The 26815-nt window shown below is 43.7% G+C and overlaps 1 protein-coding gene across 12 annotated transcripts in view; it reads right to left on the bottom strand.

Moving 5' to 3' along the window:
• The window catches only part of SEL1L2 (SEL1L2 adaptor subunit of ERAD E3 ligase), a 106571-nt gene that overhangs the window by 57990 nt on the left and 21766 nt on the right, over positions 1-26815 (bottom strand). For 10 of the 12 annotated variants that reach the window (XM_053284576.1, XM_053284577.1, XM_053284580.1 and 7 more), the window contains 5 exons: positions 16795-16900; positions 7083-7245; positions 2804-2857; positions 2622-2681; positions 2455-2536 (listed from right to left, as the gene is read on the bottom strand). In XM_053284576.1, coding sequence (XP_053140551.1) covers positions 2455-2536; positions 2622-2681; positions 2804-2857; positions 7083-7245; positions 16795-16900 — 465 coding nt within the window. The remainder of the gene's footprint in view (positions 1-2454; positions 2537-2621; positions 2682-2803; positions 2858-7082; positions 7246-16794; positions 16901-26815) is intronic. The other 2 variants (XM_053284582.1, XM_053284574.1) reach the window with 2 other exon arrangements.

Here is a 26815-nt window from a genome sequence, read left to right as displayed (position 1 = left end):
GCATACTCTAACCTAGCAGTAAACAGGAAAAGGACCTTGTCCCCATCAGAAGGGCAATTAGAATTTTAATGAGTCAGTAATGGGGAGAGAAGCTTTCCCCTTAATTCAGTATAAAATCTGCACTTCAGCATCAGATATTCCGCAGTCTCCACTTCAGCGTTCTGGCAGGGGCATAATCTTTGATCATAGGGAACCTTCACAAAACGTCCTTCCAATACCGCCATTACAAAATGGAGTTCCGAAACAACAAAACATTTTGTATCTGAAACAGGGACGTTTTGTTTCAGCTACAAAATTTTCTGTTTTGAGCATTGGGTGTTTTATTTCAGCTAAAAAACAGCCGAAATGGCCTATTTTGTGCACAAAATGTTTTTTATCCGAAACAAAACGCACATCCCTACCCATCAAGCCTTGGCCACAGTAGTTAGAGCGGCAGTGACCAATTCCATCTTCACTATTCTTTGGGCAAAGGAGCTGACACAGGATACTGCTCCAGAAAATACCAAGTTGTGTCAGTTCATTAACACACTTGCCAAGGCGGCAGCTCTCATGGTTGACTCTAGTCTGGACAGTATTCAGCATGCCTCCATGAGTTGTTTGGGGAATCCCTGGTACCAGTCCTAGTGGAAACCAGGGAGAAAAAGAAGACTATGCCTTCAGGCCATAGGGATTTCAGCAGGTCATTCAGCAGCTCTTCTTCCTCCTCTTCCTTTTGTCCCTATTGGAATTCTTCACGGCCAATGGGCTCCCAGTCCAGAGACAACCACGCCGCCTCCTTCAAACCCGGTTGGCATCAGCCATGGAATCAGCAAAATGGGAGTTTCCACATCTCATCAGGGCTATCAGTTCCCTACCGGACCTGCTCATGAGAACCATAAACAATGACTCAGTCCAAGGCTCTTTCACTTTGCGGGGGCCTGGTTGTCCAGCACCTCCAGACACTGGGTGTTGGATGTTGTTTGCCATGGTTATTCTTTCAGTTCAACACCGTTCCACCAGATCTGTTCTTCTCTACCCCACTGCCCAAGAATCTGGCAAGAATTCATCTGATGAATCAGGCCATTCTACATCTTCTGGAGATCAGGGCAATAGAGCCTATGCCCTTGATTGAATTATGGCAAGGCGTGTATTCCATCTTATTTCTTGTCCCTCCAAAAGATGGTTCCTGGTGGGTAATTTTGGACCTAAAGCATCTGAACCAGTTCATCAGGAAGAAGTCCTTTCTCATGGAATCTCTCAAATCCATCAAAAACACAGTCCAGGCCAAGGACTTCCTAGATTCCACTGACTTATCAGAAGCCTACTTGCACGTGCCAATCCATCTGTCCTACTGAAGGTTCCTGAGGTTTTCGTTCAACCAGAAGCACTACCAGTACAGGGCAATGCCTTTTTGCCTCTCTTCAGCCCCTCGTGTGTTTACTAAACTGATGGTGACTCCTATCGCCCACATCTGCCTCCAGGGCACTCATATCCACCCTTATCTATATGATCTGTTGATTCATCAACCATTCTTCTTTCAGGCCACCAGGGGTGTGCAGTTGTCTGTCCAACTCCTTTAGGCTCATTGCCTTGTGGTCAGCCACCAGAAAAGCAATCTTCAGCCTACGCTGCACCTTCAACACCTGGGTACCATGTTCAACACTCTGACAGCCACTCGACCACAGGGAGAAGTTCTCGCTTCTGATTTCCCTTCTCCTGTCAAAAAGGTCAGAGGACCTGATGCTCCTGGCCCAGGTCTTGGGGTCAATGATTGCCTGCCTAGAGTGAACCCCCTGGACCAGGTGGCACTCTCGTCCACTAGGGATGTGCACGGAACCGGCTCGGAGGCCTTTTATGGGCCTCCAAACTGGTTCAGCAGCAGCAGGGGTCTAAGAGCGGGGGAGGATGCACTTAACCCTCTCTCTGCTTTCCCCCCACCGGCGTCTGTTTCTGTAACAGCTAATCGGGGCAGCAGCATACCTCCCTGCCACCCCGTTGCCCCCATTGGTCGGATATGGCCGGAAGTTCCATATGTGCACGCGCCCATGCCAGCAAGTGTAGGCGTGTCTAGAATTTCTGGACATGTTCAACCAACAGGGGCAACAGGGCATCCGGGAGGTACGCTGCCAGCCCTATTAGCTGTTACAGAAACAGACGCCGGGGGGGGGGAGCGGCGGGAGGGGTAAGTGCACCCTCCCCCACTCTTAAAAATAGACCCCCACGCACGCCCTCAACTCCTGTCTGTGGCTTCCAGCGGCATCTGGTGGGCCACTGTACGAAACAGGATGCTGGACTAGATGGGCCTTGGGCCTGATCCAGCAGGGCTGTTCTTATGTTCTAACCAATCCACTGGTTTTAAAATGTGTGCACACACATGCTAAGCAGGCATCAGCTTCTGCATGTTTTCAATGCTGGACTTTAATGCTAAGCTATTTCCAATAATTTTAAAACAGGACAAGACACAATATCACTCACTAAAAGTTGCAACGTTCCTGTAATTAATAAGTGCTGCTTCACAATTCCTTGGAACATTAATTCCTCGCCAGTAACGATAACCCTGAAAAACATATTCATAATTATCTTAATTACGGCATCAATTAGGAGCCTAGAATAAGATATAACCAAATATGTGAATCACAAACCAAGATCATCTTGGATATAAGATTCCCTTCAATACTTGCAAATGTGTAGTATATCAGTGCCTAAGGGGAGGGAAATGAAAAAAAGTCATACCAGGGATCAAGAAACAAAAACTATATTAATTTATCTCAAAGGCTACAAATTGCAATGACAATGTGGTAAAGTTAGCACAGCATTTTATTACCTTTGCTTGATTATATTCAACGCCTATGCCATATGAAGACAAGAATCCTAATGCCTAAGGAACCAAATAAAGACAGTCAGCCCTTTGCTTTTTGATTATTAATTTTAATGGTTCTCATTGACCTAATTCTAAATGTGGTAAAATTACCTTGAGGTAGTTTAACCAACCAAATAAATATCCGGTTAAAGTTTATTTGTTTGTTCAAATCAGGCCTGCTCAATTTAGCCCCTCCCCAGCTGTTTTTGGACTGCAAGTCCTATAATCCCCAGACAGGGTGGCCAGTAGCCAGGGATTATGGGAACTGTAGGCCAATATTTGCAAGAAGGCCAGAATTGAGCAGCCCTTGTTTAAATTAATGATGTCTATCCCACTTTTTATATGCGCCTCCAAGACAGCTAACAAAACCAACTAACAATATAACCACAGAAACCACAAAGCAGCAGATAAAAACAGTAACAGCAGCTGCAAGCTGATAAGTGAAAATGTTTAAAACAAGCATCCAATTAAAAGGGGGTCAGATATCACAAAACGTTCAGACCATTAACAGTCTGAGAAAATGAGATAGACTTCACATGGCTTTTGAACAACATCAATGTGATGTCACCTGGCAAAAATGCCTCAAGAGAGAATCCACAACTGGGATACCACCATTGAAATGGTCCTCTCTTAGGCAGTCACCGGTATAATCTAAGAAAGCAGGAGCACCCAAAGAGAGGCCTCCAACAAAGATCTTAACTGATAGGCAGGTTTTTGTAGGAGAAGGTGATATCATTTACCCCAGTATTTATTTGGAAAGCACTCTTGTATAGAGACGGCTAACATTTAGCCTGTCACACTATGGTGAAATTGAAGAAATGTTTCATTCATTCATTCATTCATTCATTCAATCAATTTTTATACCACCTCAGGGCGGTTTACAAACAAAACAAAGACAGTTAAAATCTTAACTTAGCAAACCTGGGTTTGTGCTGTACTACTTCAGATTGCAGGTGGAGGCTTATATCCTGTAAAATTAATCAACTTGGGGTTTTATGTGAAGGAATACATCTCCAAAAATGACCCAGTCCCCCAGTCACAGAAATGGCTACCTACAGGCTTACAGCCTTCACCACTTCAGATGAAGGCTGTAACTGTGAAAAACAAACCTTAGTTGGTTCTTAGCAGCTATTGTCCTCAGGAGGTAACTGTATTCTCTCTTCACCTACATGCATATGAATGGTGCGTGGTTTGGGGTTCTGTTTGTTTGAGGTTTTATTCCATTAATAGTCCCATTGATAGATCTATAAAACTACAATAAATTTGCTTAGGAGGAGCAGGGTAAAAACATGGCTTTTGGAAGATAGTTGGTTCCTGCAGGTATCTAAATTTTGCCACTTCCTCTATCTCAGTCACGCTGGGCTTGAAGGAAAAGACAACAGGGTAGTTCACATGATTGACAGTAAGGTAGGAGAAGCCTCCTACTCTAATTCAGGAGCTGGGCACACTCCCAATTTTCGATCATGTGTTAGATAAAAACAGGGTCAAAGGTGGGGAGCCTGATCTTCAGTGAAGCCCCAGCTGAGTATGATGAGTGTGCCATACCCCGAAACCAGGAGTGTACAGAGCTCTTGAATTAGGGTAGGAGGCATCTCCTGCTCTAATGTCAACTGTGTGAAATGCCTTAATATGAGCTCAGTGGCATGTCAACTCTGTGGCAAGTAAGCTAAGGAGGAGATAAAGGGTATGGGTAGACTTGGGGTTTGTAGGTAAGGAAGAAGGATATTTTGATATTTACAAGTCCTTAGGGTAGTGTAGGAATTGGTTTATATTTAAATGTATTAATATATGCAAATCTGGAATTACTTTGTGTTTTGAGAGAGCAGCACTCCTGAATCAAATTCAAAATTACAATTTGACATATCCCATTGAGCTTCTTTGAATTTTGTTTTATATGGTTATATTGCCTTGTTCAAGGGCCATTTTCTTAAAAAGTAACTTTCAAAATGTGTGGTGGGCCTTCTTTAAATGGCCAAAGTAGCTGAGAAGTATAAGCAGATAACTGAAAATATAGGAACAAACAAAACAGAGGAAGAAAGTCAGAGCAGAGTATGCTTAAATAAGAAATTTTTATGAATCTTTCACATTGTTCATGTCTTTGAATGATGACAGGTAAATATGTGATGTGGACATTTTCAGGTTACATTAAGGCAGTATATTAGAATATTATGTGAACATGAACACACACACCCCACACAAAATTGTCAGTGGGCAAATATATAAGCATGGTTTTAAGAACAAAACTGAAGTGGCATATAGACTGTGATGTGCTATGTATATACACTCCTTGAGGCACAGGCACCTAGGCACCTAGATTTACTCCAACCACTCTATGTTCAAGGACATAGATATATGAGACATTAATTGGCTGAGTATCATGCCACAGAAAACAAGTAACATTAGGAAAGTAGTGGTCTTTAAAAATTCCACATGACTGAAATGGGTTGCACAAAATAATTTTCTTCCTCACAAAAGGAGAGGAAGTCTACCACAAGACGAGAGGAGAGCTATTCCCCTCAGGGGATGGAGCCGCTCTGGGAATAGCAGAAGGTTCCAAGTTCCCTCTCTGGCTTCTTTAAGACAGAGCTGAGAGAGATTCCTGCCTGCAACCTCAGAGAAGCCGCTGCCAGTCTGTGAAAACAATACTGAGCTAGGTAGACCAATGGTCTGACTCAGTATATGGCGGCTTCCTACATTCCTAAAAAAAAATACAGGACAGTTTAAAATAGAATATCCTTAGTAAAATAAGGGTAGAATAAGTAAAATAAAGTAACATAAGTAAAATAAGTAATACCCTTAGTAAAATAAAATATAATACCCTTAGTCAGGGATGGCCAGTTTCTGTATCTCCAGGAACCTATTTTCCAGACCAGGATGGAAGTGTATTTTGTCACACAAACTCATCCCTCATGAATGGTTCACTGTAATAAAGATGTGCCATCTAACTCTTTCATGCTGATGAAACTTATGCACTCCAGCCTAGCATAAATATGTGACGTACTTGTCACAGGCACAATCCAAAAGAGTGACTTCAAACAAGTTTAACACAGTTTTCTATCTTCAGAAAGTTTTAGTTTTTGATGGAGTCCAACATTTATTGTAACGTGAAGTTCTGCCCTTACCCTGAATTGTCAGTCATTTAAAAAAGAAATTTCAGCACGTATTCTGAAGGGCGACCATGATAGTCAGCTGCAGCAAAAATGACAGAGTCTTGTAACACATTCTGCATATCATGGCATAAGCTTTCATGTACTAGAGCTCACTTCATCAGATAAACAAAGAAGGAAGCTCCAGTTCCTGAAAGCCGCATTTGAGATACCACAAGACTTTTTGTCATTTTCTTCAACATACAAAACACAGTTGGTAAATAAAAGTTCCAAACAGGAGACAAATGTAAGCCTAGAATATTGGCACAGTGAGTGGGCTGGAAAGCCCTTCTCACAGATAGCATGGAAAAAACTCTTCAGAAGATGAGTTGAGATGTTACATTTTTGCAGCTGTGGGCATCATTAATATGACAGCATATCTGAATTGATAATACTATCTGTCTGAGTCACATACAAACCCATGAAATACCAAGTCCACTTTGACATTCAAGGTCTGTCTGCAAATCAGATTCATCTGCAATTCATTGTCTTCTTTTTATCCATGTCTGCAAATATAGGAAATACTCCCACACCTGCAAAACCCACCCAAATATTCAACAATAAACATAAATTGAGAAATGCCTATTCATTTTCTTCAATAGAGTCACAATGTGGAAAAAAGGCAAAGGGAGACCTGTTTGTGATTTGCTAGATAAATGAGCCATTTTCTTGTGCATAATTGTCTTTTTCTATGTTTGTGTCTATGATTTAGCAATATCTATGTTTCACTTAAATTTGATTATAGGCTCAAAATAAAAATATTTTAACAGACTAGATGTATGAAATATCTTCAGTTTTAACAACTTTCAAAATGTAGCTTTGACTCCAGGGAAACCAGTGTCCACTTTCACAATGTATTTAGTGGAATCAAGATGGTAGTCTTGATTTGAAATTTAATTAATTAAAATTGGCCAAGGAGCTTTGAAAGATATTTAGTGAACACACTATTTAAACCATGCAGTTTAAATGCTTTGTGTATCCACCTTGTTGACATTTCTTGGCTCAAAGTAAACCATATCTTACTGCTTTTCAAATATTAATGCACTTCTTAAGAAGACTAGTGTCTATTTAAAACAAGTTAATAAAAGAACACTTACAGTCTTGCCTTTACTAGACCCTTGTTCAGCTAAAATCTCATACAAGGATACAGCTGCTTCTATATTTTGAGGACCATTATTTCCAAACAGCATATCAGCTGCCAGCTTCTCCATATCTTTCTGACTCCCCAGTTCTGCTGCCTTGGCAAGGAGATTGTGGGCTCTAATTCAGGAATACAAAGTTAAGATTTAGTCAACCAGATATTAGAATCTCATGTGTGTGTAAATATATCTCTAGTAGGAATTCTTCCTCCTGTGACATAGCATCCCCTGAAGCATCAAAGTGCAGGTAATGCAGCTCCAGGTAAACCGAGATCAGACAGAACTGAGCTCCTAGCTGCAATATTGCTTGGGACTGAATTCACTGGAACTCATTGCTTGGGACTGAATTCACTGAATTACAGACTCAGTGCATGTTATGAGGGATGCATGCCTGCCATTGACCAGTGTATATCCCCGATGTCTCTCCAGAAATAGTACATAAAGGGAAAATGTGTTATGTTCACTGTTTCCCCATATCAGCAGTCCATTAGCTGCCACTTGCAACAGACAGGGCAGTGTTAAACATGATGATGTCACACATTTATTTTACCAAATGTTATCAGGGAGACACATGGTAGAGAGATGTAAATAACTACAACCACATGTCCCCCTTAATGCGTAGTATGGTCCATAGCCACAGCCCTATTGCTGAAAGGAGGCATTCAACTCACATTTGCTGTAGAATCATGTGGTGGTGACAGTGCTCTCATAAAACACATCTGGGCACAGAACTCAGTTAGGGCTTGTTCACACAAGCATATACTGTGCTTGATAATGGCAACATTAATTTATTAACTGCATGTGTAAATTGTCCCTCTCAAATCTAACACCATAGACAGGACTTTTATCAGTTCACAGACAATGCTTTTCTGTAGTTAGTTCACACAGCTCCCAGTCATAAAATGCAGAGAAAAAACAGGTTGCTTACCTGTAACTCTTGATCTGGAAGTGATCCATTGTAGTCATAAGGAATGGGGTTCTGCACCTGCACAGGGACCTCACGGGCTAAGTAGCTCCTCGTGATGCCCCACCCTGCCAGCACGTGCTTCGTTGTGTCCATTATTAGTGGTGGTTGGGGTGTCTTTTCTCCAGTTCCTTGCAGACCGCCGTAGCCAACGATCTGTCTGTTCTACGTTCTAACCCTTGTGACCTAACATCTACTGCTGTGGGGATGGCACGGGCGGGTCTTATGACTACAACGGATCACTTCCAGATCAAGAGTTACAGGTAAGCAACCTGTTTGTCTGGATTGTGATCCATTGTAATCATAAGGAATGGGTGATTAGTGTGCTTTCTCCTTTCGGAGGTGGGTGCAGTAGACCCACTGCTCACGGCAACACCCTCTTCAGTAGACTTCTTCCGAAATCAGTCTCCTTTGCCATGCGTAGATCCACAGCACAGTGCATAATAAAAGGCTGTTGGGAAAACCATGTGGCCACTGTGCAGATATCCAACATCCATATGCCAGACAGATGGGCCGCTGACGTTGAATACGCTCTGGTAGAATGTGCACACACAGTCTTTGGAAGAGTAACTTTCTGAAGCTTGTAAGCCAACATGATTAACTCAACTAGCCAATGAGCTAGACGTTGACACGATACAGGGTGACCGATATGCTTTTCTTTATATGCTACAAATAGTTTCTTTGTTCTTTTGATTGTGTGAGTCCCTTGTAAGTAATATAGGAGGGCTGTACGTACATCCAGGGAGTGAAGTGACCTTTCCAAGTCTGTCTCTGGCCCCTGAAAGAAGGTTGGCAAAATAATTTCCTGATGCAGATGAAATTCAGATATTACCTTTGGGCGAAAGCGTGGGTCTAACCTCATAACCACTTTATGTGGGTAGAACTGGGTGTATGGCTTGTCCATTTGAAGTGCTGCCAGATCACCCACACACTTTGCCATGGCAATTGCAATTAGAAATAGTTTTGAGGGTGAGCAACTGTATTGTCGTTTTGGCCAATGGCGCAAAGGGATTTTCCATTAAGGCCGACATCACCAAGGACAAACTCCACTGTTCCATTGGCTTCTTAACTGGCGGATACAGATTGTTTAGCCCTTTCATGAATCGCTTGCATTCAGGGTGTGAGAACACCGTAGTTCCATCTAGGGGCGTAGCTAGGGGAGAGCGCGCCAGTGTTCATCCCTCACTCTGGCAGCCCCCAAGAGTAAAGGAGATAATGAAGAAAATAGGGATAGATGGAGCTGGAGAGCCCTCAGGTGCTGAGGGTCCGTGTTCTTTGAACCCTTTTGCTCAATTATAGCTACGCCCCTGGTTCCATCCCAGCCAGTATGTTTGGGAAAAACGGCCACTAAATGCACCTTTAGAGACACATTTGCTAGCCCTTTCAACTTTAAGGCCGTTAAGTACAGCAATACTTTTCTCACAGTAGTGTGCAACGGACGAAACCCCCTGTCAGAAGCATAAGCTGCAAAACATTTCCACTTGTTACTATAATTCTGTCGTGTGGACAGACGTCTATTGTTCAGTAATATGTTCTTCAATACCCAATTTTCCACACTGTCATCCTTAGCATTTGTACATCGGGATGTAAAACCTTTCCCCCCTCTCTTTGGTGGAGGTCGGGAATGAGGGGAAATCGGTAGAAGTGGCCCTTTGACAGTTGAAGAAGCGGAGTAAACCACGGTTGCTTCAGCCACCACGGAGTCAGGAGTATGCAGGTTGCGTTGTTCCTCAGTATTTGTGCCAGTACCCGATGGATTACCGGTAGAGGCAGGTAAAAGTAAAGGTGGCTGGTCCCCCAGCTATGTTGGAATGCATTGCCCTATGAATTCTTCCCTATGCCGGCACAAGAGAAATATTTGGGACACTTTGCATTGGCAGCTGTGGCAAACAAGTCTACTGATGGGACCCCCCACGTGTTGAAGAGTTTCCTGAGGTATGAGTCTTTGACCTCCCACTCATGCTGCTGGTCGTGGGATACGCGACTGAGGCTGTCAGCTAGTTGGTTGTCCACACCTCTTATATGTATCGCTATTGGGTAGATGGCATGCGCCAAACACCAATTCCAAATTCGCATAGCGAGAGCACAGAGGGACACTGAGCTGAGACTGTGCCCCGCTGCTTGTTGATGTAGGCAATTGTCGACATATTGTCCAGTCTCACTTGCGTTACAGCACTGCTGAGCATCGGTTCAAACGCTTTCAGAGCCAGAAAAACAGCTATCAACTCCAAGTAGTTTTATATGCTGCTGAGTTTGAAGGTTCACCCACTTCCCCGGGATGCGATGAGTTCTGCAATATGCGCCCAATCCCACCAGGGAGGCATCTGTAGTCACCCATTGCTTTGGAGTTAATGGTGTGAAAGACACCCCTTGAGAGAGATTGCTCTGCGTCATCCACCAGTGCAAAGTTTTTAACACTGAGTGTGGGATTGTCAAACGCATCTTCTGGCTGTCTACATTGGGACAGAGGTTGTTCAGGTATCACTGTTGCAGTGGTCACATATGCAGTTGCGTGTACCTGACTGTCATATTGCAGGAGGTCATCAAGCCCAATAGCCTTTGTATTTCCTCTGCTGGCTGAACAGGAGACAGGATGAATTCGTGAGCCAGAGTCTTGATCTGTAGGTAATGCTCCAAAGGTAAGTACGCTCTTTTCTTCTCCATATCCAGAATGGCACCAATGAAGGTTATCTGCTTTGTCGGATCCAGCTTTGATTTTTTCCAGTTGATATTGATGCCTAAGTCCTGGAGCAGGTGCACCATTGCCTGGATGTGTAGAACTAACTGCTCTCTGTTTCTGTTAACTAATAGCCAATCATCTCGGTAGGGGTAGACCACCACCCCTTGTATTCTTAAAAATGCCACTACAACAGCCATCACCTTGGTAAACACTCTTGGTGCTGTTGATAGTCTGAAGGGTAGGACTGCATACTGGTAGATTGCATTCCCTACCGTGAATCTCAGATATTTCCAATGATTCTCCTGGATGCCCACATGAAAGTAAGCAACCTTCAGAACCAACATTGCTGCCCACTCTTCGTGATTCAAGAAGGGTAGAATTTCCTGCAACGTCATCATTCTGAATTTCCTGGCCCAGATGTACCAATTGAGGGCCTGTAAGTCCATGATTGATCTGATTCCCCCATCCCGCTTTGGAATTTGGAATTAGCGAGAGTGGAATCCGAACAATCTCTCCGCCCACTGCACTGGAACAATTGCCTGCTTTTCCAACAGTACCTTCACTTCTTCCTGAAGAACAGCTGTGGCCCTGGTGTGCTTCATGCCAGAGAATGGTGGCAGAGCTTTGAACTCTACCACATACCGTTTCTATGATCTGTAGAACCCATTGGTCTGATGTTATATTGTACCACGCTTGAGCATGGCTTGCCAATGTGATGGAAGTTTTGGCAACTACAGGACTGGTGTTGGTAGTCCTGGCAGTGTTGGTAGGTATGGTAATGTTCTGAGCTTTTGGAAGAATGTGCAGTGGGCTGGCAAAGTCATCAAAAAGACTGCTATGTGTTGTCCTTACCCTGACGGGCATTCTGACCCTTATTCTTTTGGTTAAAGCCTTTAGGCCATTGGTAAGGCCTGTACTGTTTTTTAAAATCCCTCCTGTCTTAATATCTGTAGGATTTTTGCTTAGAGTATGGACGTCCTCTAGGGGCACCTCCAGAAGCTGAGGAGGATGCCATGAAGGTTCTTGCTGTGAATTTTGACTTTTTAAAAGTCTCCATCGTCGAATCTGTTTCATCATGGAAGAGGCCTTTCCCATCAAAGGCAAGATTCTCTACTCGCTCTCTCATGTCTTGTTGCAGTGAAGTAGAATGAAGGCAAGCATGATAATGCATACTGACTGCTGTGACCACCGTTAGCGATTCAGTTTCCGCTAAATGCTTAAAGGCACTAAGTTGTTGCCTTGTTATTACAGTTGTCTTCTCATAAATCTCAATGAACTTACACTGGAACTCTGCTGGTTCCATAGACACAAAGTCTTGCAGCAGCGTGACCCAAAGTAGGTGATTATAGTGGGCCATGAATGCCACATAATTTGCAATTTGAAACCCTTCTCCTCATCACGTCCATTTTCCTGCCTTCCCTATCTGAAGGCACTGTATGACAATGACCTCTTGCAGTTGTGGCACGGTCTATAACCAATGAATTAGGCACTGGATGGTGCAATAAGTAAGTGTTTCCTTCTTCCTGTACCCTGTATAAATTTCCAAGTTGCTTAGACATGTGGGTAGAGGTTTGGAGGACTTCCCACGCTGTCTTAGCAGCCTTGGTGATAGCCAGGATCATAGGCAAGGCTACCGGGTGCAATGATTTGGCCTTTGCCATCATATTGTAAACTGGGTCTGCGACCTCAGTGTCAGGTATATTCAAGTCCATCCCAAGCGCATCTGCTATTTCTCTAATTAATGCATGGTATGCCTTCAACTCCCCGGTCGGAGAAGTTGAAAGGCGAGGTGGAATGTCCGAAGGCAGATCTGACCGGTGACTAGTTACATTTGAGTCATATTCTTCAGTCCCTGACGAATAGGCCCCTTGGTCTGGAGATGACAATTCACGCTCCATTGGAGGGGTGGAGTTTGCCTTTTTTGCTCTCTTTCCTGCTACCTGCTCAGGAATTGTTTCCTTTTCAGGTAGTGTAGTCTCAAGATGCAATGACTGCAATGGCTGTATGTGGTGTAAAGTTTAGGTTTGTGGTGCAGCTGGTGCACTGGGAGCTTGAGAGTGAGGTGCTATTTGGTGTACAGGCCCCTGTAGAGCCGTTATAGATTGCACTGTCAGCATCCGTGGCGCGGCAGGTACCTGTTGAGGTACTTGCTGAGCTTTCCAGCGTAAATAATCCCCACAATCCTCCAGTAGAGTGTGGCGAAAATGACAGAAATGAATGGGTTGCGTCATGGATAAGGATGAGCCCTGGCAACTGGGGCATTGGGCGGATGACACCGTTGGCACGGCAGGAATTGGCACAGAGGGTAAACCACCCCCTTGTGGTGTGCGCAGTGGTGATATGGATGGTGCTTTTGGTGGAGGAAGGGGTCCTTCGTCATCCTGCTCCACATCCAGTCCAGTGCTTAGAAAGCCCTAGAAGGTCGATCTCGAGGGAGTGCTAGATGCGGAATCCAGGAGCTCCATTAATGCACTCGCTCCATCCTGTCCCTGTGGATACTCATCTCTTTGTCCCTTGACCTGGACTAGCTGGCTAGTCAGTAAGGTAGTTTTTGGAGTCAAGGGGGACTGAATTGGGGTGTGAGTTGGTGACAGCAAACGGAGATTTGTTGCTATTGACATCGACATAGGAGGTGCTGCTTCCGATGTCGATGTTCTAACCTTCAACGCCGGCTACAGTTCTATAGCGGTTGCTGCCACTGTCGATGTCAACAGTGAGCCCATAGATATGGATGTTTCAGTCAGTGGTGGATTAGTTGATGTTGGCAGTTTAGGTGTTTTTGAGGTCTTAGGTGGCCGTGCCAATAGCGAGTCTCCTGAGCTGCTCTCTATTTCACATAGTTGCACTGAAGACGGTGAGGGGGTATGATGCTTTTTCGCAACATTTGAGCCCTCAACATCAGAGTCACTATCCGAATCATGCCAGTGCTTTCTCTCCTTGTGCTTATGCACCTTTGCAGAAACTTCTTTCAGTTTCTTAAAGAGCTCATCTCCCGTCCCAGTTTTAGACTGCTGATGCGCAGTTCCGACTTTGAGGTCGGTGTTGACTTGCATTGCTAGAAGCTAAGATTACCAAACACAGACTGACATATTTTGGTCATGTCATGCAAGCTGACTCACTCAAAAAGACAATTATGTTGGGAATGATCAGCGGGAGAAGGAGACGGGGACAGCCTTGTACTCGGTGGCTGGATATTATAAAAAATGACACTGGAATGACCATGGTGGACTTAAAGGAAGCTGTCCGAGATAAGACGGCATGGAGTGCAATGATCCATAGAGTGACCGAGAGTCGGACACGACTGAACGGATAGAGAGAGTTGACTTGGACATCTGAATGAGAGGTTGATGGTGGACTTGGTCTCGGCATTGGCGGACAGAGCGCCTCATCGTATAACTCCGCTCTGAGACGCAAAGCCCTGTTCATTCTTGTCTGCTTGGAGAATGAACAGCAAACTTTGCAAGCCGCTGTATTGTGCTCTTCACCTAGGCACATCAAACAAGCTTCATGATAATCCATTGATGGAAGCTTGGAGTGGCATTTTACGCAACATTTAAATGTTTTATTCACCTCAATTTCACGAGGTAAGGAAGGCCATTTTTATGCTTTTGTTGAAATCGCTTTGCAAATCAAGTCTGATATTCCATTCCAAATGTGAAACCAGGTAATCAATAAATCTTTTAAACAAACCCAAATGTGAAGCAAACTCAAGGTCCTTTAACAGTTCTGAAAATCTTGCTGACTGTTTCCGCTGATCCAAGGAGCCAAAATGAGGTATGAACGCTAAGGCAGTCAAACAGAAACTGGAGAAGACACCCCAACCTTTACTGATAACGGACACAACGATGCGTGGGGTGGGCGTCACAAGGAGCTACTTAGTCAGCCCGCGAGGTCCCTGCGCAGGTGCAGAACCCCATTTCTTATGATTACAACAGATCACGATCCAGATCCAAGTAATCCCTCTGGTTTTGGTAATTGTTTTTGTTTGAAGGGTTTTTTGGACAAAAAGGTGTGTTAATCAATATTAGGTGATCTGTACAGAGCATCCGTGTGCTAGTGCACTCAGCCCCTGCTAGCCCGTTTGTACCTCACACCTAGTTGCTGCTCACCTGTTCGTCCCCCCCAACTGCTTGCCCGTTCCTCCCCCCACCCACTGCCACTTAGCTGTTCACACCCCACCACCACCACCTGCACGCCTGGCAGTTGTGGATCTGGGGTCACACTGGGGCCATTCTACCTGCCATTTGGCCAGCAGGCGAGCCCGGAGGAGGAGGCTGTGACTGCTCAGAAGTCTCCTCACCTCCCTGTGCAGGCACAGAGAAGCCTCATTCAGTGCTGCCTGACCTGTCATTTGGCCGACTGGTGGGCCCAGAGAGGGAGGCTGCACCACCCTCTAAGCCACCTGTTTGACCAGTCTCCTTGAGAAGAGGACAGCCTTGGCCGGGCTGCCTGCCCACCGTTTTGTCTCACCGCCCGCCCAGCCACTGCCTGCTGCTTCCTCTTCCCCCACCACTGCCTACCCGTTCACTTTTGCAGCTGCCCATTGCTTTCTCCTCTTGCTGCCACTTTCTCTCCCCCCACCACTTTCTTCCCCCCTTTCTTCCCCCTGCCGCTTTCCTCCCTCCACTGCTTTCCTCCCCCCCACCGCTTTCCTCCCCCGCACCGCTTTCCTCTTCTGCTCCCTACAGCTCACCTGAGAACTCTTGCGAGAGCTGCCACACATGAGATTAGCCACAGTTATGCCTTAGAGAATTATATTTATAGATAATCCATGCTGGAACATTCCAACTGCAGCAATATGACTTGCTGTTCACACTCAGTCCTCCAGTATGGATGGCTATGCTAATATAATTTACTCTGACTGAGATTCTGTTTTGGTATGACTAAGGTTTCTGTGCTGGTAACAGGGCTCGCCTTAGGATAAACAATGCTTTAGGCAAGCAGTGCCTTAGGTACCCCCTCTCCATCATTAGTTTATCAGTGTGTGATAGGGCAGCAGCTCAGCTCAACGCACCCTTCAGCTAGACACCCCAGATGACTACCCAACTCATCCACTCCTAAAGGCTGGCCTTGATTGGTAGCATAGTGCATAGTCCTGGACTTTAAGTAGACCCACTCTGATATACTCAGAAGTACATGTTACTTCATGTAACACAAGTTCCTAACCTTGTGTTTACTGGATAATGTGAATACAGGGAGTTTGGGTGTTGCTTCCCCGTCATTGTTGTTCCCTCACAACATCTCCCCGAGACATTTTGACTTCATTCCCCACATCTGGACTCTGAGACTGGAAATAAGCTGAGCTGGGGGGAACCCAAACCCTAAATTCACAAATCATCAAAAAATATTGCGTACTACTATTGCCATAAAAATCCCTTTTTTCCATGCCTCTCTTGCTTCTAGGTTGATCACTGAAGGAACTGGTGACTCCCTTTAGGAGACTATTTGACCTGATGTCATGGATTCCGTCAGCAGATATTCTGTGGCATCAAAAAAGCAAGAGCATATGTGCTTAGCTTAGATTCTGGGCCTTTCACTCTCTCTTTATGATGACTGTCCTACAAATATGGTACTTTCTTCCACTTGAGATTTACCAAAGCTTCAGCATGAGCCTCTTCCAGATATTTTTGTGGATTTTGACTGAGCAAGTAGGCAGAGTATGGATCTGACAAGCATACTCCAATTTACTAATCACATCAAGCCTGCATATATGTATCTTTCTATAGCTATTGATGCTGGGGGCCAATATACCAAGTCTATTTGCAACATTTTATTTGTGTGTATTACCCAGAAGTCAATCTTGTTGACTAAGAAGATGGCACCATACAAGTACATATGATCTTGCTATTATTAATCCGCATGATCCCCTGCCAAGTCAAGTGTACATTTTGCTTAGATAGATAGATAGATAGATAGATTATCAGTACTGTACCATACTTTCATACATACTGATATGTGTCTTCTGGGAGACATCCATCTCCTTTGGAGCTGTGTCAGCAAAACAGCTGAAAGAACACAGTACTTACTTTTCCTTATCTTTTTTGCTTTTCGAATGTTTCAGTATTTTGAGGCTTCTCTGATAAAAACTATGACCTTTGTCCTTCTTTTTTGCAGTTTGCTCTTTCACTAAAACTGTGACCAGAAAAACACTGTGATGTTACTCAGTGACATACCAGCTTAGATTTAGAACAAATTTTATTCTTATAAGATACTTTTGATAAGCAACATTTATGTTTTCAAATGTTCCTATTGCATCTAAAGCTAGAGTAGACTTTAAATATAGTATTCAAATAAGAAAAAACTTGTAGCACACACTTATGAAAGATAGTACCCTATTAAACTTCCTTCACTGAAAACCCTGGGCCCATGATTCATCAACCAATTACAACCTAATGTATTTAGCCAAATAGAAAGTGACTCTGAATGTAAGACAATGACTTTAAAAGGTATTTACCCCAAAGAAAGAGGTCTCTGAATTCAAAATGACTATCCCATATTTAACAGGAAAGAACTGTTGAAAAAACCTAATCTTGGATTCAGGTAAATATGGCAAAACAGGAGAATCTTTTAGCCATATCAATGGCTAACATTCCCCCTGCCCCCCAAACTCTAAATGATTCCACAGCTCTCGTTCCCTCTCCCTCTCCTATCCACTCTTCTCCCAAGTTCTCTCTTTATCGTAACCCCCCTTCATCAAACTGACTAACTGCCTCCCACACTCCCTCACTGACCTACCTACCTCTCTTTATTCTCTCTTGCATCTCAGTCACAGCTACCTTTTGCTTCTCTGATTACCAGTCACTCAAGGGTCAAAACAGATGTGCCACAGAAGATCAGTGATCAGATATTTCAGGGTCCCTCACCCCATCCGCTTATACTTTAAAGCAGCTATAGTAACTCTGATTTTGACTGGAGTAGTGGCACTAAGGAAATGAATGATTAACTCTCTTCCCCCCACATCCTGCTTCCTCAATCTAAGTCCTTCCTCCTCCTGAGTTCCCAGGCGTCCTTTGCGCCCAAAGCGCCAGTTCGGGCTGAGGCTTTGCAGAGAGAGGAGTTCTGTTTGCGAGCTGCTCTCTCCTTCTCCAATTGCGGGTCCCTGATCGGCCCACGTGGTGGTGAGGACTCGGGCAGCTGGGAGGGCGGGCAGGCGGCGGCCGCCGCGGCAGTACGGTAGCTTGGGCCGATTCGGCCCCCAATCCGGGCGGGTGGCCGCAGCAGCAGTACGGTAGCTTGGGCCGATTCGGCCCCCAATCCGGGTGGGCGGGTGACAGCATTTGGACCATAAGACGCACCCTCATTCCCCCCCCCCACTTTTTTGGGGGGGAAGTGTGTCTTATGGTCCGAAAAATACGGTAATCTTCCACAGTTTTCTGGTACTGAATGAACCTGAAATTTATTGGGCAGTCAATTAATATTAACACCTTGAACTTGTTATGCTTAGCTAGAATGGCACACAAACTATTTTTTGCCAAGGTAATTAGAGCACCATCTTGTGCCTTGCAATTGACAATAGTCATTATGATAGGGAGTGTACACTGACTGCAACGTGTCATAAAGAATTATACTGACTCAATGGGCTCAATAGTAGCCATAATATGTCTGCCCCTGTTGTATTTTTAGTATTTCCTCCGTGCCTCACAATAGCTTTATATAGTGTTGGATTTTGAATCTGGCAGTAATGGTTTTTACCATCATAAAATTCATTTTTATAGCATGTTCAAAGGTACTCATTATTAAAAAACAGTTTAGGTGATGATTAATAGCTAGAAAAAGGGTTTCAAAATGTAATGCAGTGCTATACCTAAGTTTTGTTCTACTTATAGCTACTGTACTGTTTTATAGATATTCAAGAACCACAAAAGATCTATTAACATGATATACAGTGATCTGGCTTTTAAAAAGATGTAATAATAAATGTTTAATACATTTTACAGAGTGCATGATTCTACATTTTGACAGCAGAAGACTACTGCTTTTTTTTTTGTAATCCTACTTGAGCTTGATCACAGGTCCCAACTTCTTGACAAAAGAATTTAATAGCTCATTTTTATTATTTATTCATTTTACTGGGAGTCCAAGTGTATTCTGAAAGCTATCCCTATGCAGAATATGAAGCCCCCTGTTTTTTAACACAGAAAGTTTGGTTAAAAATGACTCAATTCTGTTATGCTAGAAAGAGTTCCTATTCTGTTCCACTTTCAGAAGAAACTTTAGACTGTGAGGTACTACATTAACCATTAAGGGGCAATCAAGTACCACTTGGGCATTATCTATAAAATATGTTTTACTCTATTAAAAAAACACTCTTTCTTCATCCTTCCTACCCATGCCAGCTTTTGTCAGTAAAGACCCTTCCCAGAAATTGACAGAATTATAAGTTCAGAATACATTTTTTAAAATTCTTGTAATATATAAATCAATTTATTCCACATAAGAAACATCTTTTCACTGGGTGATATCCAGGCTAAATTTGTCATGACTTATTTTCATTGAAATTAAAGAATGGATGGATGGCTAGTTAGTGTGGATGGTGCCCACTGACTTTTAACTGATAACTTCTTGTTATTCATTTAACGGAATAATTGAATAAATTTACACTCCTCAAAATTACCTCTCAGCAACTTGTCATTAAAAAAACAACACATTGTTTTTACTGTGGCAAAGAAGCACAGAAAAGAATATGTCAAAAACACTTGTGCTGGAGAAGCAGACGCATGAGTGACATCACATTTCATCCAGTGCATCTTCCCTTCCTTGAGTTGCCACAAATTGTCACAGCTTTGCTACCCCCTCTTGATATACATTATGAATTCTTATATAGAATGCCTGTGGCACAAATCAATTGAGCTTCTTCTGCTACTTTGGACAAGCTATTTTATGAACCACTATTCAAATTCTCTCAAAAGGATTGTGCTCCAGGGTTGCTAGTTCCATTATGTTTTAACATAGGAGCATGTTTTCAATGAATTCCTGCATCTTCAATTGCAGTGTCACATGGATGAATATGCTGGTACCATAGGTCATGTCAAGCAGTTTTCTGATCCTCCAGGACCCATGGCTTTATCCAATGTTACAATTTAAGATGTAGGAATTATTTCTGCTAATGCTCCTCTAATGTTAAAATTTAAAAACAGCTGTCAAGGCAAACTGGCAAGCTGTGAGGCCTCTGGGATTGAAATTCCCTCAATCTGGAATCAAACTGGAAGACTCAGAGGATGAGACAAATTAGGGGGAAAGGGATTCCTTCAGCACAAAGCTCTGTCTGCCTGAACCCTCTACCCAAGGGGAACCTTAGAAGTCAGACCCAGCCAGATGACATTGCTCTGCCATTTCCTCTGACTCAGAAGGCTCTCTTGACAACCCTGCAATTATTATTATTATTATTATTTTACATTTATAACCCACTCTTCCTCCAATGAGCCCAGAGCGGTGTACTACATACTTGAGTATCTCTTTAACAACAACCCTGTGAGGTAGGTTAGGCTGAGAGAAAAGTGACTGGCCCAGAGTCACCCAGCTAGTTTCATGGGTCAATTGAGTCAAAGTTCGCTCAGGATCATTGGAGCAAATATCTGCAAAACTGGGCAAAGTTCCCTTAAGGCATAAAAGATTTATCTGCTGAAAGGGTGGAGCCAACCACACTAACTCGCTGCAATCTATAGCAATTCTCAGTAAGCCCCAAAGCTCTGCTGGAACAACGTCTGAGTCTGCTCTGGTGCTAGGGATGTGCACAGAACCGCGGCATGGTGGTTAGCAGTTTGCCCTGCTAACTGGGCAAAGAGGCACCTTTTACCGTGGTGATTCTCTTTATCTCACAGGGGGAGAGTAACTGTCCCTATCCACCCCCAGCTCTTTACTCAAAAACTGCCCTAATATGTAGTTAGACCCGGAGGTATGTGGAGTCAAGTCTGTAATGCTTATGAGATTTCACATGGATGTTATCTTTGAACTGAGCTGAATTATGTTCTGTGATTCAAAAGAACTGCATATTTTTAAAGAACCAAAGTTTGCATCCACTCATGAACTGCTATTTCAGTGTCAGACTGTCAGACTTGGGCAGGTCAGGTGTGGCAGGAAATACACTGTGGGAGCAGGCAAGGCGGAATCAAACAAGAAGGTGGCTAGGAGCTAGAGATCAGTCCAGTAGGAGCAGGCAAGTTGAAGTCAAAACAGGCAGAAGCCAAAGATCATTCCATTAGAAGCAGGCAGGGTCCAAGTCCAAAAACAAGCATAGCGTCACAAGCCAGGGAAACGAAGAACAGGCAGCAGCAGCAAAACCAATGTACTACACATCCACAATGAAATTCATTCATTCATTCATTTGATTTCTATACAGCCCTTCAAAAAATGGGCGATTTACACAGAGAAATAACAAATAAATATTCCCAAAGGGCTCACAATAACAAATAAATGTTCCCAAAGGGCTCACAATCTAAAAACAAACATAAGACAGACACCAACAACAGTCACTGGAGGTACTGTGCTGGGGGTGGATAGGGCCAGTTACTCTCCCTCTGATAAATAAAGAGAATAAAGAGTTAAAAGGTGCCTTTTTGCCAAGTTAGCAGGGGTTAGCAGGGCTATTCAGCAAATACTGTAAGCAAACTGAGGCCTTAAATACAAAGCCAGCACTGCAGCCCCACCAGAGCCCGAAATGTCTTAAAGGGGCTGCACCCTATTTCTTAAGCACTGGCTGTTGTTATGAGCACCCCAAAATATTAATACATATATAGGCCTGTGTCTGATTTATTTTAAGAGTTCAATTCAATGTCTGAACTGGAGGTGAATCTCATGACTGCCTGGTCAATGATTTGTAGAGGCAGGAGGAATGTAGCATTGTGTTGTTAATGGATATGCAAGGAAACACAATGAAGCCAGGTCTGAATGCTGAATGCTACAATCCATATGCAAAGTTGCATCTGACTCACTATGTCTGTGGAAGGGCTTGCCTGACCTGTTAAGTTCTTCCTTCCATTGTCAGTGATGGCCCTGCAATGCCCAAGTGATTAGCACAAATTGCTGTAGCCAAATGGATACTGAGAAAATACTTGTAGGCTTTAAGTATTTTCTCACTGATGATTCTGTCCTAGCCAAATTGTATTGAATGTCCCACACATGCAAATATTCTCTTGTTTTCAATTACAAGAAAAACACTGGATAAAGGTACATAAGAAATAGTGGAATGACTTGTCTCACACCTAATGGGACCAATTCCTCAATTCCATTACTAATTCTTGACTTCTTAACACCTCTTGGGGAAAGATGCAATTTGCAGCATCTTGGATGCAGATTTCCCCACCCCTCCCTTCCTGAGCGCACGCAGTTTACAGAAGCAGAAGATGAGATCCAGAGATATCTCTGGACTAGCTGATATCCTGAATAATTAAGATCTTGAAGGTGGCAGGAAGTTGACACCTTTTTGGACATACAGGAAAAGAGGAGATTTTTGAATAGATCCTATTCAAGGATCAAAGAGAAAATGACTATAAGAATGAGGCTTTTGAGACAGAGAGTTCAGCAGTTCTGTGCCTACGGGCATTCTGCTCACACATTAACATTTTGTGCCTACAACAAGATCTGCTCACACGCTTTCCCAGAGTTTGCTGCACAGCCACAGGGGCTAAGCAGGAACTCTGCCCGTGCTCAGAGGCTATGACTCTCACTGCGCAGTGAGAAGTCAAGGCTCCCCAGCCATGGAGCTCTCAGCTATGATCTGAAACAATTGCACAACTCCTGTCTCCGCCAGTGCCTCACTGCTTCAGCTGAAGTGATTCGTCTCTCTCCAGCCTCTGATCCTGGTGATATGCTGCTCGGAACCCCCTTATCCCTTCCTCTTTTATTGCTCCCTTCTCCGTCCCCCCACTTTTCCCCTTCTACTAATCTCTGATCTCCCCCAAAACCTTATCAGCCCGCAGCCTCCCCCCCCTTTTCTTTTCTGCCTATATTTGAAAGGTATTAGACCTAGGAAGATTTAATTGCACGCACATAAGTTAATTAGGCACACTGGGTGGAAAATATTGGTACTGGCTAGATGTTCTGTTTTAATACTGTTAGCAATTCTGCTTTGCTAGGTTGTTGTTAAGCCTTTTATGTTCAACAAAGCCCATTGAACCCTTTCAGGAGTGGTTTGATCTCCTTTCCTCTTGCGCCCAGATCACACACGGGTCACCATATAAAGAACTTGATGACATTGTGGGCCAGACCTAATTTTGTATACTAGCTAATGAGCATATTTAGTGTATAAATCAGGCCTGGTCTGCAACACTGTGACATAGCTGGGTGGCTGCTGGTGGGGATTGGGGTGCTTGTGGTTCATCCTCTGATTGAGAGGACACAGGCAAGGGTGTGTTGAGGGGGTCAGCAGGTGTTGGCATTTCCACAGGTGGAGGTGAGTGCCCCTCAAAGCTTGCCTCATCCTGTGAGTCCTCTTGGTCAGAGTCAGGTTCAGAGGTCAGGTTCATGGAGTTTACTCAAAACCACAATACTAAAAGCCCAGTTAGACTGTATACCCAAAAGGAGGAAAGGTACCACTAAGTCCAGGAGGATGCCAGCGTGGCTAACGGGTACCATCAAGAAAGCCATAAAAGGGAAGAAGACCTCCTTCCGAAATTGGAAGGCCTGTCCAAACGAAGAGAACAGAAAGGAACACAAACTCTGGCAAAAGAAATGCAAGGTGACAATAAGGGAGGCAAAAAGAGAGTTTGAGGAACATTTAGCCAAAAGTATCAAGGAGAATAACAAAAACTTCTTTAAGTGCATCAGAAGCAGGAAACCTGCCAGGGAGGCAGTTGGACCATTAGACAATGATGGAGTGAAAGGGATTATTAAGGAGGATATGGAGGTTGCAGAGAAGCTAAATGAGTTCTTTGCATCTGTCTTCACGGCAGAGGATACTGAGCATATACCTGTTCCTGATCCAGGCTTTTTAGGGATGGAGGCTAGAGAGCTGAGTCAGATAGAAGTGACAAGGGATGATGTTCTAAACTGTCTGGAAAAACTGAAAGCTAACAATTCACCAGGGCCGGATGGCATCCATCCAAGAGTCCTCAAAGAACTCAAATGTGAAATTGCCGACCTCCGTGCTAAAATATTTAACTTATCTCTGAAATCGGGCTCTGTACCAGAGGACTGGAGAGTAGCAAATGTAACACTGATTTTCAAGAAGGGATCCAGAGGCGATCAGGGAAATTACAGGCCAGTTAGCCTAACATCCGTTCCAGGCAAATTGATGGAAAGCATCCTCAAGGATAAAATTGTAAAGCACCTAGAAGAACAGGCCCTGCTGGGGGTGAGCCAGCATGGCTTCCGCAAAGGTAAATCTTGCCTTACCAAACTTTTGGACTTCTTTGAGAGTGTCAACGAGTGTGTGGATCAAGGTGATCCAGTTGACATAGTCTACCTAGACTTCCAAAAAGCTTTTGACAAAGTTCCTCATCAAAGACTCCTGAGGAAACTTAGTGGTCATAGGATAAGGGGACAAGTACATGTGTGGATTGCTAACTGGTTGAAAGACAGGAAACAGAAGGTAGGTATAAAAGGAGAGTTTTTACAATGGAGGGAAGTAAGAAGTGGGGTCCCCCAGGGATCTGTACTGGGACCGGTGCTTTTTAATTTATTCATAAATGATATAGATGCAGGGGTAAGCAGCGATGTGGCCAAATTTGCTGATGATACCAAACTCTTCCGGGTAGTGAAATCCAAAACGGATTGTGACTTTGTGAGGAGCTCCAAAAGGATCTCTCCAAACTGGGGGAGTGGGCGACAAAATGGCAAATGCGGTTCAATGTTAGCAAGTGTAAAGTGATGCACATTGGGACGAAAAACCCCAACTTCAAGTATATGGTGATGGGATCCGATCTGTCGGTGACGGGCCAGGAGAGGGATCTTGGGGTTGTGGTGGACAGCTTGTTGAAAGTGTTGACTCAATGTGCGGCAGCTGTGAAAAAGGCAAATTCCATGCTAGGGATCATTAGAAAGGGGATTGAAAATAAAACGGCTAACATAATAATGCCGTTATACAAAACTATGGTGCAACCACACCTGGAGTACTGCGTACAATTCTGGTCACCACATCTTAAAAAGGACATTGTTGAACTGGAGAAGGTACAGAAGAGGGCAACCAAGATGATCAGGGGCCTAGAGCACCTTTCTTATGAGGCAAGACTACAACACCTGGGGCTTTTTAGTTTAGAAAAAAGATGACTGCGGGGAGACATGATAAAGGTCTATAAAATCATGCATGGTGTGGAGAACGTGGAGAGAGAGAAATTCTTTTCCCTCTCACACAACACTAGAACCAGGGGTCACTCCATGAAATTGATTGCCAGGAGGTCTAGGACCAACAAACGGAAGCACTTTTTCACACAACGTGTGATCCACTTGTGGAACTCTTTGCCACAGGATGTGGTGACAGCCAACAACCTGGATGGCTTTAAGAGGGGTTTGGATGACTTCATGGAGGAGAGGTCTATCAATGGCTACTAGTCGGAGGGCTGTGGGCCACCTCCAGCCTCAAAGGCAGGATGCCTCTGATTACCAGTTGCAGGGGAGAAATGGCAGGAGAGAGGGCATACCCTCAACTCCTGTCTGTGGCTTCCAGCGGCATCTGGTAGGCCACTGTGTGAAACAGGATGCTGAACTAGATGGGCCTTGGGCCTGATCCAGCAGGGCTGTTCTTATGTTCTTAGGGGTCACAACCACTTCACCTCAAGAGCCCCTCGTGTCCAGCTCAGGGGCTGATGACACAGACACATTTCTGTCAGTACCTCTTTCTCTTGAATGTTTTTGGTCTTATAGTCCCCATGTGAGCAGAAATAGCCAGTCACACTACATTCCACATTCTTTTAAAAAACACAGTCAATTTGACAAGTGCACCTTTAAGCAATCTTATTTTTTAGATCAATATTGACATTATTATTATAGATGTCCAAATATGTATTTGCAGTGAGTATCAGGGCTTGTAAAGACTAAAATAATGCTGCTTTTTTTTTTGAAAAACCCATTAAAATGTAACAGTTAAGTGAAACAGGTTAGTGATTCTTACTGCAAATCATAACTCTTCTCCTAACCTGTGCTATTCACTCTTTTCCTCTTCACATATTCTAAAGGTGAGAGAGGATATGATACTAAGATAACATAAAAACTAATTATCTTGATTGATATGAAAGGTTAACCACATTAGTATATATTTTAATGAAGAATAACACAATTTCTTTTTCTGAAATAAAAATAACAAGAATAAACAATGTTGCCCTATTTTGAAAAGGTATATGTATGCCTTGTCTTTAGGCCTTTAATGAGTCTAATGTGAATAGGGCAAGGATTTTATTTAGAACATAGACTTGCAAGACATATCATGTGATTTTATTTTTATTTTTATTTTATTTTACATTTTATATCCCGCTCTTCCTCCAAGGAGCCTTGAGTGGTGTACTACATACTTAGGTTTCTCTTCACAACAACCCTGTGAAGTAGGTTAGGCTGAGAGAGAAGTGATTGGCCCAGAGTCACCCAGCAAGTATCATGGCTGAATGGGGATTTGATTTCATGTCTTATGGCTTGGAAATATGGAGGACACTCTGCAAGGCTCATACAGTACATGGTTAACTGTGGAAACTGCATCTGGAACTGCATCTGATTTCTGGATGCTTAACCCCAGGAAGAGATTGTGTTCTTTTTAAATTGGGTTACTATCTATGTGATATCAGTGCTGTTAATGAGCATTTACACCAAGGGTGGACAAACTTGGCCCTCCAGCTGTTTTTGGCCTACAACTCCCAACATCCCCAGCCATGGTTTATTGTGGCTGGGGAACATGGGAGTTGTAGTTCAACAACACCTGGAGGGCCAAGTTTGCCCACTTCTGCTTTGCAGCAATGTGACTAAACACATTTGGCCATAGGTTTGTCTAGAAGAACTTTCCTGTTGCTCATATTTTTCCTGGACATTTTTTGTCAGGACAGTCATATCTGGTGCTGTTTTCACAACCCTCTTGATTGGCAACCACAGTTTTGGGACAAGTACAGTTTACTTCCAACTGCAGGT

This window comes from Hemicordylus capensis, chromosome 1 (assembly GCF_027244095.1).
Source record: "Hemicordylus capensis ecotype Gifberg chromosome 1, rHemCap1.1.pri, whole genome shotgun sequence".
NCBI lineage: Eukaryota > Metazoa > Chordata > Lepidosauria > Squamata > Cordylidae > Hemicordylus > Hemicordylus capensis.
This window is presented reverse-complemented; position numbering and strand designations above follow the sequence as displayed.